Here is a 14270-nt window from a genome sequence, read left to right as displayed (position 1 = left end):
ACTCAATTAAGAGCAACGAAACTCGCTTAATGTCATTAATCGTAAATTTACTCAACATTCTCATCTTAGATTAATTTTTTAAAATTAACCAATTCACTGTATTTTGAGGGCATATAGAGCCCTTTAAATAGAGAGATACCTTACAAAGATAGGATAGATTTTTAATAGAAGGGGATAGTTGCTAGGCAACACAATTAAAAAAAAAATAAAAAAAAACATAAATTTGAAAGATGAGAAGCCACCACAAGCCAGAGCTAAACGCGGGGACCATGTTTATAGTAGTGCGTCATGCCTCTTGAACTAAAGTTCATGGACGCGTAATTTTTGGTAGTTGAAAATAACTCTCATTTATTCATTTGCATTTGGTACCATGGTGCATGCAACGCAGGCTAGCATGCCTGAATTAATCATGTCCATTCATGTTTTTATGCATATTTCTCAGCAATATTTTGGAGATGAAAGAACAACTCCACAGGTTTAGAGAGCATGACCAAGTGATCAGAACCTATTATCACCTTCACTTCATTTGGGGGATTGTTATTGATCATGTAATTTTGCACATCCAACACTATCGCACGGTCTTGGGCGGACACAATGAATACTCTACGAACTGATCCATAATTCTCCTCCGTGAGTTTTATTAGATCATAATTATATAAAGGAGAAAATCTCACCAACGATAACGCTAGAGTTAAATCCTGTCCATTACAAACATAAAACAAAAAAATATTAGCTAACCAATATTGGAAAGCCCCAACTTATAATTGGAAACTATTAGCGCTCTACTCTTACACTACACTTTATCTTTCTGGTGTGTGTTAATTAAGAGAACACGATAGGGATCCTATATACTGCAATAGACACACTTTAATTAAGTTTAAGACTTACCTGTTGTGGTGAGAGCTGCAAAAAACTTGTCGCCAATACCTTAGGCCCAAAGAGAAGGGAGGTTGCAGGGTTGTTGGTCCCGTTATCATATCTAAATTGAGAGTCCATAAAATCAAATCTTTTGGTAACCTATACATTTTTTAACAAAATTATTTGTTAGTTAATTAACAAATAAAGACAAATTCAATATATCAAATGTAACGTTTCCAACACTAAATGAATATATTTGAAAAAAAATAAATAATTTTTAATTATAACATTTAAAAATGTTAGCATGTAAATATTTTATTATTGAACTAATGACATGGATAAATTCTAAAGAACTTGATCAAAAATTAAAAAGAAATAAAATTTCAATCAATATAATAAAAAAAAAGAGTGATGGGAACTTGATTTCTCGTGATATATAAGTAATCTCTTAACTCCTAATCATTACAATTATCATAACTACTTGTTCATCTATGACATCTCATTTGAAAGGAATAAAAAAATCTAAATTGAGTGATGGGATAAGGAGAGCATGTGCGAGTTTAAAAATGAGCATCTTTGTAATACCCTAAAAAAATTTAAAATATATGATTATGTGAAAAAAATCTATTGATAAGGGGAAAAGATAAAAATGCCCCTAGTTGATTAAACAAAATTTTACGAGGACGTATTTCATCCTCATATATTTTATTGTATTTCTTGACATATCTGGATAGAGGACGATTCCACAAGTGTAGGTGAAAACTGTTCATGAAACGGGATGATAACAAAGAAGTTATTAACAATTCAAGTCGGGGACAAAATAATCATTTTGTCATTAATTTGGAAGGCTCCAGAAAAAAATCTGGAGCAATGGGGATGCCACGTGAAAGGCAGTAGAGAGGTGGAGAAGGATCGAGAAAAAGGTGGGGGGGAGAAGAACTCGCGTCCCTTCCAGGGGGGGACTCCCTCTTCTCTTGATTTTTTTTGGGGGGTGATTGGAGAGGACACCCATGGGGAACGATTCCTGCGAGTCTGATCACCAAAACACTACCAGGGAAAAGAGAAAGAACTGGGAAAGGATGTGTAGATAGTCTTGAAGAGCAGCCTTACGAGCTTATTGGTTTCTCCCCATTAGTCGACCCAAAAATAAAGAGAAGAAAGGACAAATGGAAGGAAGGGATTATAAATTAATTAGGAGCAGAGAGAATGGAGTTGAAGATATTCGTATCCTTCTCGTTTGGGATGTCAACCTGCAGTATGGGTTCATATTCCCAACTCTCTTTATCTTTTCCGTTTAGCTAATTGTTATTAATATTTCTTTCGGTTAATCTGTCGTGGATTAGCTATTGTTTGCAAAACTAGTATTATATATATGCAAATGCCTAAACCCTAGAATGGTATAAAAGCCGAGAGTGATGTTTTGTTTAATTGCCCTGTTTCTGAAGACTTGTATTTTGCAGAAAGCTATATTGTTGTATTACTACCCTTGGCAAAGTATTTCGACTGGTCCACTTCAGGAAGCTGGTTGTTTTCCAAATGATTGTATACTAAATACATAATTACGTATAAAGAGAAAATATATGCAGGTGGTTTTATCTACATGTGTATCAAAGTACATGCATATCTTCCTCACTCAATTTTTACAATCCAATCGGATTGGTTTTGAAGGAAACAAGCTATTTTATTTACTACAATTAGTCCATCTAATTATTATCAAACCATATTTAGATTATTGCTTTTATATGTACTATTGGCTCTATGTTTTGATATAGAATTTGAAAGGGGTATGCATATATTAATTGATTGTGATTGTATTTAAATTATATTGGTTGGTAAGGTTAGGGCTAGTATAGATATCAATAGTTTGACAAATCCGATTCGGTGTGATTACTATTTTGATTAAGTGCTTCATGTTTATACATCACTTTCTTTGTTTGAATGTTAAAATGGGTGTCTTAATAAGTATACATATCTATATGCCTTACTGTTAACTATGATCAATCTCACACAATAAGGAAGAATAAGAATGTAACAGACTTAGAGAGAGAGAGAGAGAGAAAGAGAAAGAACAAGTTAGAGAGAAGATGAATATTTCTGAATTGTTTTCTTAACCTTCAAGTAATACAGTGTTGAGGTATTTATAGTTTTACACTTACACAGCTAACTTCCTTAACTAACTTCTTCTCTAATCTAATTACAAGTGTCAACATCTTAAACACCAATATCTCTATCCTATCATCCCCCCGCAAACACATGATTCGATGCTCGAATCATGAGATTGGTACAATGAGTACGAAACAGAGGAGAACTCAACCCTTTAGTCAAAATATCAGCAAACTGCTCTTTAGACGACACAAACTGAACAGAAAGTTGTTTCTTGGCAACACGTTCTCGCACAAAATGAACATCAACCTCAATGTGCTTAGTGCGTTGATGTTGAACCGGATTAAAAGCCAAAGCAATGGCGGACAAATTATCACAAAATAAAACCGGAGGTGATGACAGAGGAACCTGCAGAAAGACCAACAGTTGCTGAATCCAGTCTAATTCAGCGGAAGTAAAGGACAAGGCTCGATATTCCGCCTCCGTGGATGAGCGAGAAACTGTTAATTGTTTCTTTGAGGACCAAGAGATAGGATTGTTGCCTAAAAACACAGCCATGCCAGTGGTAGAACGCCTGTCATTCGGGTCACCTGCCCAATCAGCATCACTGAATGCTTTCAATTGCAGTGGGCCGTGGGAATAACAGAGACCATGATGAATGGTACCCTTGAGATACCGCAAAATGCGTTTGACAGCAGTGAAATGAGCAATCATAGGCTGTTGCATGAATTGACATACTTGATGGACAGAAAATGCTATATCCGGCCTTGTAAATGTAAGATACTGCAGTGCACCTACTACACTCATGTACAACGTTGGATTGTTATAAGGAGCACCATCATCTTTGAGAAGTCGATTATAGGGCAAACAAGGAGTTTCACATGACTTGGACTCAAGCATCTCAGTTTTAGTAAGAAGATCCAAAATATATTTGGATTGAGACAAACATAAGCCATGTGCAGTGCGAGAGATTTGAATGCCCAGAAAGAAATTCAGATCCCCCAGATCCTTGATATCAAATTCCTTGGTTAAAGCACTAATAACCTGTTGCATAGCTGCAGCTGCATTCCCTGTGATAATGATATCGTCCACATAAAGCAGCAAAATGACAATACCAGATTCAACTGTCTTGACAAACAGGGAGGAGTCAGAATAAGTATGTTTAAAACCCAAAAGAGGCAAAAACTTGGTAAATCTGTCATTCCAAGCTCGAGGGGCTTGCTTAAGTCCATAAAGGGACTTGTGCAACTTGCAAACAAGATGAGAAGTAGCACCATCAACAAAACCAGGAGGTTGGGTCATATACACCTCTTCATCCAAAATGCCATGTAAAAAGGCATTCTTGACATCGAGTTGCCTAAGGGGCCAATTAAATTGAGCTGCCAAAGCCAATACTAGTCGAACCGTGGTAGGTTTAACCACAGGACTGAAGGTTTCCCCATAATCAAGACCCGGTTCTTGACTGAACCCTTTAGCAACAAGCCTAGCTTTATGCCGAGCAATAGTGCCATCAGAATGCTTCTTGATCTTGAATATCCATTTGCACCCGACCAAGTTCTTTGTAGAAGGTAATGTCACCAAACTCCAAGTACCTTGTTTATGTAAAGCATCGATCTCCTCTTGCATAGCTTGCAACCAAGTAGAATCCTTCATTGCAGTTTTATAAGAATTCGGTTCAATAAGAGACAAATCAGTGCAGGCAGACTCCTGAATAGTAGCTAATAAGGCTTTGGTCTTGATAATACCATTTTTGCTCCTAGTTTGCATAGGATGCAAATTGAGAGGTGGAACCTCCAACACCACTTGCAAAGTATCAGGACCAAACGATGCTGCTGGAGAAGTATCGGAACCATTGACAAGAGCCACAGGGACAGGGACTGGAGAATGAGTAGTGGAAGAACCAGTAATGGATGGAAAAGATAGGGGTGAGGAAGGGATAGGAGAGATGGATATGTGAGAAGGAGCAGGTGATGAGGAAGAGGCAGGAGTGGTAGGAGGAAGAGACATAGGTAACACAACATTGTCATTAGAAATCACAGGTGCAGGAAGTGTGAAATGAGGAACTGAAGAAGGTTGATATGAGACTTTAGAGTGAACCAACAAAGATGTGTAAGGAAATTGATCCTCATCAAACACAACATGTCTTGAAATATAAACTCGCTGTTTGGAAACCTCATAACATATATACCCTTTATATTTGGTAGCATACCCCAGAAAAATACACTTGGTGGTCTTGGCTTGTAGTTTAGTAGCATTATAAGGCTTTAACAAAGGATAGCAAGCACAACCGAATATCCGGAGATGAGAGATTACAGGAAGATGACCAAACAAAAGTTCAAAAGGAGATTTAAGTCCTAGCACAGAAGAAGGCATTCGATTAATAAGATAGACAGCTGTTTGACAGGCATATGACCAAAAACAAGCAGGTAACCTAGCTGTTTGTAATAGAGTCACAGTGGTTTCAATAATATGCCTATGCTTTCGCTCGGCTAGACCATTTTGCTCGGGTGTATGTGGGCAAGAAAGATGATGAGCAATGCCCTTTTCAAGAAGAAAGGACTGAAAAACCTTACTGACATACTCACCCCCTCCATCACTCTGTAAGGTTTGTATAGCAGTTGCAAACTGAGTAAGAACAAATGAATAGAAAGCAACAAAAGTAGCAAAGACATCAGATTTGTTGATCAATGGAAACAGCCAACAATGTCTTGTATATTCATCGATAAAGGTCACATAATATCGATAACCATCAATGGAAATAGAAGGAGCGGGACCCCAAAGATCACTATGAATAACAGCAAAAGGTTTTACAGACTTATTGGTACTTAGGGAAAAGGGAAGTTTACAAAACTTGCCCTCCAAACAGCTAGAGCACATTACAGGTAAGGAAGACTTGGAACAAGGAATATAAGCTTGCTTTAGCATCAAAGAACCAATGTTATTAGATGGGTGACCTAGTCGATTATGCCAGGTTGTAGAATGAACATGCTGACCAAGGAATGCTTTAGCTTGAAATGGAGCTGAATGTGTAGAATGAGATGTGGCAGAAAGACAAGGGATGGGATAGAGACCATTACTGCATTGTCCTTTGTAAATGATCCTCCCTGTGGCCTTGTCCTGAATCCAGAAGTAGAAAGCATCAAAGATTAGCCAACAGTTATTATCTAAACAGATTCGGTGCACAGATAACAAGTTTTGAGTCAACTTCGGAACATAAAGCACAGAATTGAGCTTAATCGGATGCACAGAATTCAGTTTAGAAACATTAAGAACTGTGCTACCAATATGAGACACAGGCAAACCTTCACCATTGGCGGTTTGAATGGTCTCAGATGTAGGATATGGTGATGCCAAAGATAGGTTACTAAGATCGGCAGTCATGTGATTAGTAGCACCAGAGTCAGTAATCCACACTTGAGGATTAGAATAAGAAGTAGATGGTGATGATGGTGACTGAGGCATCACAGTATGCAGTGCTTGAGGAGATTGTTGAGGAGCATGAAAAGGCTGAGGTTGCATTGATGAATGCTGAAATGGAGCAGGATAGTGTGAAGCACCATATGGGGATGATTGCACTTGAGAAGGATAGAACTGTCGGGTAGGACCACCAAAATTAGGACCCTTGTCATTGAAAAAACAGTACCATGTGCTGTGATTATGCTTGCCACATATTTGACAAGAAGCTCGATCAGGAGGTTTAGACTGACAATATGGAGCAGTGTGTCCTTCAACATTACACGTTTGACAAGTAGGCAGCAATGGTGCACTTGGATGACCAAAATATGGTACTGGTGATTGACCAAGAATGCCCGGACTTGGTGTAGGAAGCACATGGGTTTGAGTATACTGTTTGGGTGAATAGAACCGAGCCCCTTGATGAAACTTGCCTTTCCCTTTGTTTTTATTCCCATTAAACTGCTTATATCCTCCAGAAAAGAATTGAGACTGCCCTGATGCAGGATTAGGTGAGTGATGCTTGCCAGAATGAGGGACAGTATTAGCAACCATGGCAGTAATAAAAGGTGCAGTTGGGGAAGTGTCAACAATGACCTCTTCAGCAAGCAACTGAGACCGAAACTCCTTAAGAGAGATTACATTCTCACGACCCCGAATAACACAGCGAAAAGTGTTATATTCAGAGGGTAACCCATTGAGAGCAAGAATAACTATGTCCTCATCCGCAAAATAAACCCCAGCAGCAGATAAGTAATCTCTAGCCTCTTTAATTCTGTGAAGATACTGAGACACCGAATCAGACCCTTTCTTTACCGTCTGAAGATTGGACTTCATTTGGAAAATGCTGGTCTTAGACACCGTAGAGAACTGTTCTTTCAGACGAATCCAAATATCCTGAGAACTCTTACTGCCAATAGCACAAGACAATGCAACCGGAGACAGAGTGGCTGTGATCAATTGCATTATAGCACGATCATGCATTTTCCATACCACAAATGCATCGGATTCAGCAGAAGTACAGGAGCCAGATTCAGGAGGAGAAACTGCAAACTGAAGTGGACAAGGGTGCGAGCCATCAACAAACCCCATAATACCATTGCTTTCCAACAAAAGTTGTATCTGAAAATTCCAATTGAGATAATTGGAATCATCCAATTTGACATTAACCGAAGTCGAAATTGTGGAGATTAAAGCAGTAATCGGAGATTGCACAATTTGAAGTTGAGTTGCAGTCACCATGGAAATTTCTTCAGAAAAACTCTCTGAGGAATTATAGCAAACAGTTGATATGCAAGACGGAAAGAAGCAGAAAAGATGATCGACGAAAAATCACGACCACCCAAGAAACCCTAGAAATCCAAATCAGAAGAAGACGAAGAAACGCAGAGAACAACCAGACACAAATCAAGAAGAACGAATACACCTTCAATCAGAATCGGAGCGGAAGCAGAGGATCGAAGATTATGCGCAGGCAACAATGGCGATTGATACCATGTTAACTATGATCAATCTCACACAATAAGGAAGAATAAGAATGTAACAGACTTAGAGAGAGAGAGAGAGAGAAAGAGAAAGAAGAAGTTAGAGAGAAGATGAATATTTCTGAACTGTTTTCTTAACCTTCAAGTAATACAGTGTTGAGGTATTTATAGTTTTACACTTACACAGCTAACTTCCTTAACTAACTTCTTCTCTAATCTAATTACAAGTGTCAACATCTTAAACACCAATATCTATATCCTATCACTTACTACACTGAAACCAAAACCAATTTGACGATTCACGTTCTGAAGCTATGTGCCTATACATCTCATAAGGGTTACTATGTTTACATGTATGTAGTAATGACTTGTAGTGGTGATAGGAGTTTATTGAAATGATGAACTACGAAAGACTTGATCCCGCTCAAGGGTACGGAGGCAGTTTAACAGGGGTCAGATGCAACCTTAAATAATCGAGAATTATATTTGTTGGGAAGTTGATTTAAGAAAAGTAATTCGATGAATAAGATGAAATTAAGTCTTATGTTTTTGGTAAGTAAATTTTGGTTGTAGATTTTATTTGTAGATTTTGTGAGTAATTAGGAATTCAAATAAAGTATAGTGTTTAATGGTAGTAAAATAAACAAAAGTATTGAATTGGGCATATCATCAGAATTATTTCCTGAATATAAATATTTTGGGCGGGGCTTTATAATCTTGCTTCTTGTTAATTAAAAGATTGGTAAACAATGGGTTCAACAAAAGTATCAGTTAATCTCTATCAACCAATCCCAATATCAAACACTCTTAAACGTTCAACATGGTATGTGCGGAATGAGATGAAAAAAAAACATGAATGTTAAGGCACAAACCAGCAAAATATTCCGAGCTAGAAAAAGTATTGTATGAGTGGGTTTCTCCAATATCAACAGAAAGTGAATATGACTAGAGAAATGATCCTAAGTATACTATGTATTATGAATTTTATGTGTTATTTTTTTCTTGTATTTTATTAATATTATTTTATATATTCACTGGATTTTGAGAAAATTTATTATCTTATGCATTTAGCGAGATTATTTTCTTAATACATTGACCCAAGTTGGGACCAGAAGATTTTATTATCAACCAAGGTTATTATTTTAGAGAACAATCAGTTTATTCAGATTTTTGTATATAGCAGAACTTTTAGTATATATGAAATTCATTACCTTTGCAAATATAGTTGAGTAATTGAGAGTAGGACCAGACATGACAGCCGTAACATACACCGCAGCAGCAATTTTCTGAGGGAACCTCTCCATGAAAATAGATATGACGGCTCCACCCAAGCTATGAGCCACAAGGATAACCTCTTCATTTGGTGGTAGAGACACCATGACCTTAGTCAAAGGGTCGACGTATTCCAATAACGAAGGGAGTTGCTCTACCTGGATCGGGTTGATCCCGGATGCTCCCAAGTCTAGAGCTGTGACATTGTGACCTGAGTTCTTCAGGAGAGTCGCCACCTTATACCAACTCCATGCTCCATAACAAGCACCATGTATAAGCACAAAATGTTTTGGACTTTGAGTTTGGTTGTGAATTGGGAACGGGGTTGAGGTACTAGCTTTTGCTACGCACATAAATAAAAGGTAAAACAAAAGGAGCTTCTCTGTCATGTTTTCCATTTTCAGTATCATTAACTCTCAATTTACTTATTTGGTTTGCATCTCTCTTGTCTTCCTTCTATATATAGACAGAGATCACCGAACTAACAATTGGCTTAAATGTTGACACGTATTAAGGTTCAAAAGTATACCCAACTCGAATACTTTAGTGGATAAGCGACGAAACATATATCTTGAAAAGATGAATGGGAAACCATTTAATAACAAATGGTTGAACCTTGTGCAACCCATGCTTGCCTTGTAACAAATTGTTAAGGGGTGATGGGAAACCATTTAATAATCCAGTCTTATATAGAAGTATTTAATAATCCAGCCTCATATAATAGACCCAATATATATATATGTATATATTTTGCATCAAGTTTGTCATTGTCCTACGCAATCCACTTTGTTGCTTTAAAAAAGATACTTAGATATTTGAAAGGCACCCAGAATTTTGGGATTAGTTTGGCAAAGGGGATTTGGATTTGTATGCTTTTAGTGATGCTAATTGGACAGGTGACCATAATGATAGGAGGTCTACAACTGGATTAGTTATTTTCTAGGATCTAATCCTATATCATGGTCTTCAAAGAAGCAAAATACTGTGTCTAGATTATCCACTGAAGCTGATTATAGGGCACTTTTTTCTACTGCAATTGAGATAGAATGAATTAAACAACTTCTTGCTTTTATGCATATTGATCTTTCTTCTCCACATACTTTGTTCTATGACAACCTTTCTTTTATAGCTCTTGCTTATTATCCCATTCTGCATCAACGCACTAAATATATCGAGATTGATATTCAATTTGTTAAAGGGTTGTAAGAAGATTCTGCAGGTTCATTTTGTGGCTTCTAATGAGCAGTTTGCAGATATACTTACTAAGGGATTGTCTGCTCCTTTGTTTCAAACTCACAGTTTCAATCCCAGGCTTGGAAAATCCAATCATGTGATTGAGAGGAATGTTAACAGTATTCATCTTTTAATCCTATGGTTAGTTAGACAAGTGTTATTAATCTGTGAGCCAAAAGTTAGCTTAGTCTGTAAGCAATGTAGTTTGGATATATATCCTTGTAGATAACTCCCTTGTAATCATTCTGAAATCATTAGTAAAAGATCCACTTTGTTTGTCTAAATCTCTTTCTCTCAATCTCTCTTTCTTTTTCTTGCTTGAATATCTTTCTCCGCAAGATACCTCTATCTATGTTTACATGGTATCAATCGACGGAAAAGCTTAACAACTTGACGGTTCATCAATCTTGAATCTTCTACTTCCGCCCTCATTCTCTGATCTTCTCTTGACGAATTCTTCTTCATTTCTAGGGTTCTTGATCCATGTTTCTGTGTGGTTCTTCGAATCTTGATTTATGCATATCAGGTGTTTGTGCATATTCTTCTGAGAGCTCTAAAATGGACTATATCTACCACTTTTCTAGTCCCCAATAGAGCCAGTTACAGATGATGCTGTGAACACGGAAAATTCCTGAAACGAAAGAGACAAGAACAACGCGCACAAACAAATATTTAGTGTTTGATGATTTTGGGTTACAATCTCTCTTTAATTTGATCCTCTGATTCGATCTCCGTAAGGTGTTGATTTGTGGGATGTGCGATTGATCCAAGGGCCGTCGAGGCTTGATCTTGGATGAACGAGGATGAACGGATCTTCGAGGGCTTTTGAGCTTGATCTTGAAGAATGGTGATTGACGGATCTTCAAGGGCTTTTGGGCTTGATCTTGAAGAACAGTGATGAACGGATTTCTGAGGGCTTTTGGGCTTGAACTCGAAGAACAGTGACGAACGGATCTTCGAGAGCTTTTGGGCTTGAATGGATCTTCGAGGGCTTTTGGGCTTAATCTCGAAGAACAGTGATGAACGATGAACGCTTTCTTCAAGGGTCGTCGGGGCTTGGGCTTGATGAACAGCGAATGAGCGGATTTGTTGATGTTGTCGATCCAAAGGGGCCGTTGGGGCTTGATCCTTGAGGATGAACAGTTGATGAACGATGAACGCTTTCTTCAAGAGGCCGTTGAGGCTTGGGCTTGAAGGTGGATGATTGTTGATCCAAGGGCCGTCGGGCTTGATCTTGGAAGAACGATGAACGAAGAACGCTTTCTTGATTCTTCGGGAACCTGGATGCTTGAGAGCTTCGGAGTTTCAGAGCTTCAGAGCTTCAAGAGTTTTTGCCTAATGATTTTTTTGGTCCCTCAAATGAATGAAATGGGCTTGTATTTATAGAATTTTCCAAGGCCTAATTTTGAATATAATATCCCAGATGAAATAAGTCGTTTCTGCCAGGTGTTGACACGTGTCTTATTTGATGACTCTTCCAACTCATTTCAATTTTCGTTGAGTCACGCGCTACGTGTAAAATTTATGTAATACATGAGCGTTGACACTTTGATTTATCGGTCAGCATTTATTTACGAAATTTCGATGTCTACAAATGCCCCCACTTCAAGGCACGTCGTATACATGTGCTTGTCACGTGTAGGAGATGCGTTTTGAAGTCCCTTACTGTAGATGTCGATCCAAGGGCCATCGATGCTTGATCTTGAATTGGGCTGGAGATTTCTTCAAGGGCCGTCGAGGCTTGATCTTGAACTTTTGTTTGAAATTTCTGCAAGGGCCGTCGAGACTTGATCTTGAAGGGCTGGAGATTTCTTCAAGGGCCGTCGAGGCTTGATCTTGAACTTTTGTTTGAAATTTCTGCAAGGGCCGTCGAGACTTGATCTTGAAGGTTGAAATTGGACCACAAGGAGCTTCATGTGGTAGATGATCTTTGGCTTTGGTAGTGGGTGAATCGGCACGTATTTTGTTGCGCTTGTTGACTTTCCACAGCTTTGATCTTGAACTGGGTTGGAGGATTTTCTGGATTCCTCCAATTGTTGATTTTCCACAGCTTGATCTTGAACTGGATTTGATTCAAATATGGTGAACGCTTGATCTTGAATCGGACTTGTGATTTCCTCAAGGGTCGTCGAGGCTTGATCTTGAATTTGGCCGGAAACTTCTTCAAGGGCCGTTGAGGCTTGATTCTTGAAGGTTGACTCGAACACATGGCAAGCAGGCACGAGGTGAAGGTGACAACCTGTTTCTTTGTTCAATCTTTCTAATTCACACCTGAGCAGTTTGGTCAACAGTATGATCTTCAAGATTGATGGGCTTTTCTTCCAGTTGATGACTTGATCTTTAAGGATTCGATTCAAGGGTGGTGAATCGGCACGTGCAGCCCACAACGCCTAGTAAGTCGACCCAAGAATTTGAGGGTCAAAACAAGTTCACTGTCCTCAGGCAGATGCGACATATTCTCGAGTTCTTCATCTCGGACTCTTTCTGCTGAGTTGACTGTGCATGCTGCATTCTTCTCTGCTTGTTTCTTCAGGCAGATATGGCAGCTTCTCGAGTTCCTCAGTTCGGACTCCTTCTGCTGAGTTGATCGTGCAGACCGCATTCTTCTCTGCTTGTTCCTTCTGCACCTTGTCTCCACATGCTGCAAGGTATCATTTTCACTTGCCTTATCTGTCCTCCAAGTAGATGTGGCAGCTTCTTTGAAAGTACAGCAGCAGTGGAAGGCGAGTACTCGAGAGCAGTGCTAGGTAGGCAATCAGGGAAGGGTTCCAAGCAGTCGGTTCCTTACCCGAGTTTGAGTGGAAGTTCCGGCATATTGTTTTCTTTATCCTTGTCTTTGTAGGTAAGAACAAGGACAAAGGAAAGGACAGGGAGAACGCATGATATGAGATACTCTTGCTTTCTACCCTGGTGATATGAGATACTTTTGCTTTGGAGTCATTGGCTTGCAGAGGTACCCCAAGGAATAAAAAACATTGAATGACTCGAGAGGCTTCGTTGGGAAAGCATTTTTTGGAGATGAAGAAAGGCTCTGTATGTCTGCCTTGCTATGGAAGGTGAAGGTGGACAGTTATAGGAATTTCTTTAGTACCTGTAGAGGTACTATTCTTTTACTCGTGTCGGTAACCAATGCGTGATTGATCAGTATGGCTTCTCGTGCTTTCTTCTTTATCAGAAATCTTCGACAAATTGTCCGTAATTTTCATCAAGCTGAGTGTGCATGTGATAGGTGTTGACGAGGCTGAAAAAGACTGGCGCCTCTTCGATATCTGGGATCGGCGCTTCGACAAATTGCCCGTGATTTTCGCAAAGCTGAGTTTGCGCGTGACGGGTGCTAACGCGTCTGGAAAAGCAAGATGCTTCTCCGATTTCTGAGCTTGCCTCTTCGATTTTTGAATCGGCATTTTCGAACTCTGAGCTCACCTCTTTGATCTCTGAAATCCCGTCGAGTGCTCATTTTTATAGAGGCACACAGTTCGTTTCAAAGCACACTTGAATCTTCGCTTGTAGAAACTCCCCTCTTGCATTTCTAAGATCTTAATTTGTCCGACCTCTTCTTTCTTCAACACCTTTGAAAATGTCTGGGCCCTCCGACCGTCGTTTTGATTTGAACCTTGGTGAAGAGGCAGTCCCGCCTTCTCCAGACAACATATGGCGCCCATCCTTCATATCCCCTACTGGTCCTCTTACCGTTGGGGATTCGGTGGTGAAGAATGATATGACCGCTGCGGTGGTGGCCCGGAACCTTGTCACTCCCAGAGATAACAGACTACTTTCCAAACGGTCTAATAAGTTGGCTGTTAAGGATTCTCTGGCTCTCAGTGTGCAGTGTGCAGGTTCTGTGTCTAATATGGCCCAACGCCTATT

The 14270-nt window shown here is 39.1% G+C and overlaps 1 protein-coding gene across 1 annotated transcript; it reads right to left on the bottom strand.

Moving 5' to 3' along the window:
- Positions 1-46: 46 nt before the first annotated feature.
- LOC103402172 (methyl jasmonate esterase 1-like) lies at positions 47-9601 on the bottom strand. Its single transcript, XM_029091615.2, has 3 exons — positions 9110-9601; positions 889-1017; positions 47-698 (listed from the first exon to the last, which is right to left on the bottom strand). The coding sequence occupies exons 1-3, from the start codon at positions 9578-9580 to the stop codon at positions 426-428; spliced, it is 873 nt and encodes a 290-aa protein (XP_028947448.1). The 5' UTR covers positions 9581-9601; the 3' UTR covers positions 47-425.
- Between the last annotated feature and the right edge of the window lie 4669 nt (positions 9602-14270).

This window comes from Malus domestica, chromosome 02 (assembly GCF_042453785.1).
Source record: "Malus domestica chromosome 02, GDT2T_hap1".
In the NCBI taxonomy this organism is placed as follows: domain Eukaryota; kingdom Viridiplantae; phylum Streptophyta; class Magnoliopsida; order Rosales; family Rosaceae; genus Malus; species Malus domestica.
This window is presented reverse-complemented; position numbering and strand designations above follow the sequence as displayed.

Excerpts from the sequence above, each read along its gene's own strand:
- LOC103402172 (XM_029091615.2), bottom strand. The coding sequence starts at position 9,580 with ATGATACTGAAAATGGAAAACATGACAGAGAAGCTCCTTTTGTTTTAC. Across the intron at positions 1,018-9,109 it reads ACTCAACTATATTTGCAAAG|GTTACCAAAAGATTTGATTT; the intron begins GTAATGAATTTC and ends AAAAATGTATAG. Across the intron at positions 699-888 it reads TGCAGCTCTCACCACAACAG|GATTTAACTCTAGCGTTATC; the intron begins GTAAGTCTTAAA and ends TGTAATGGACAG.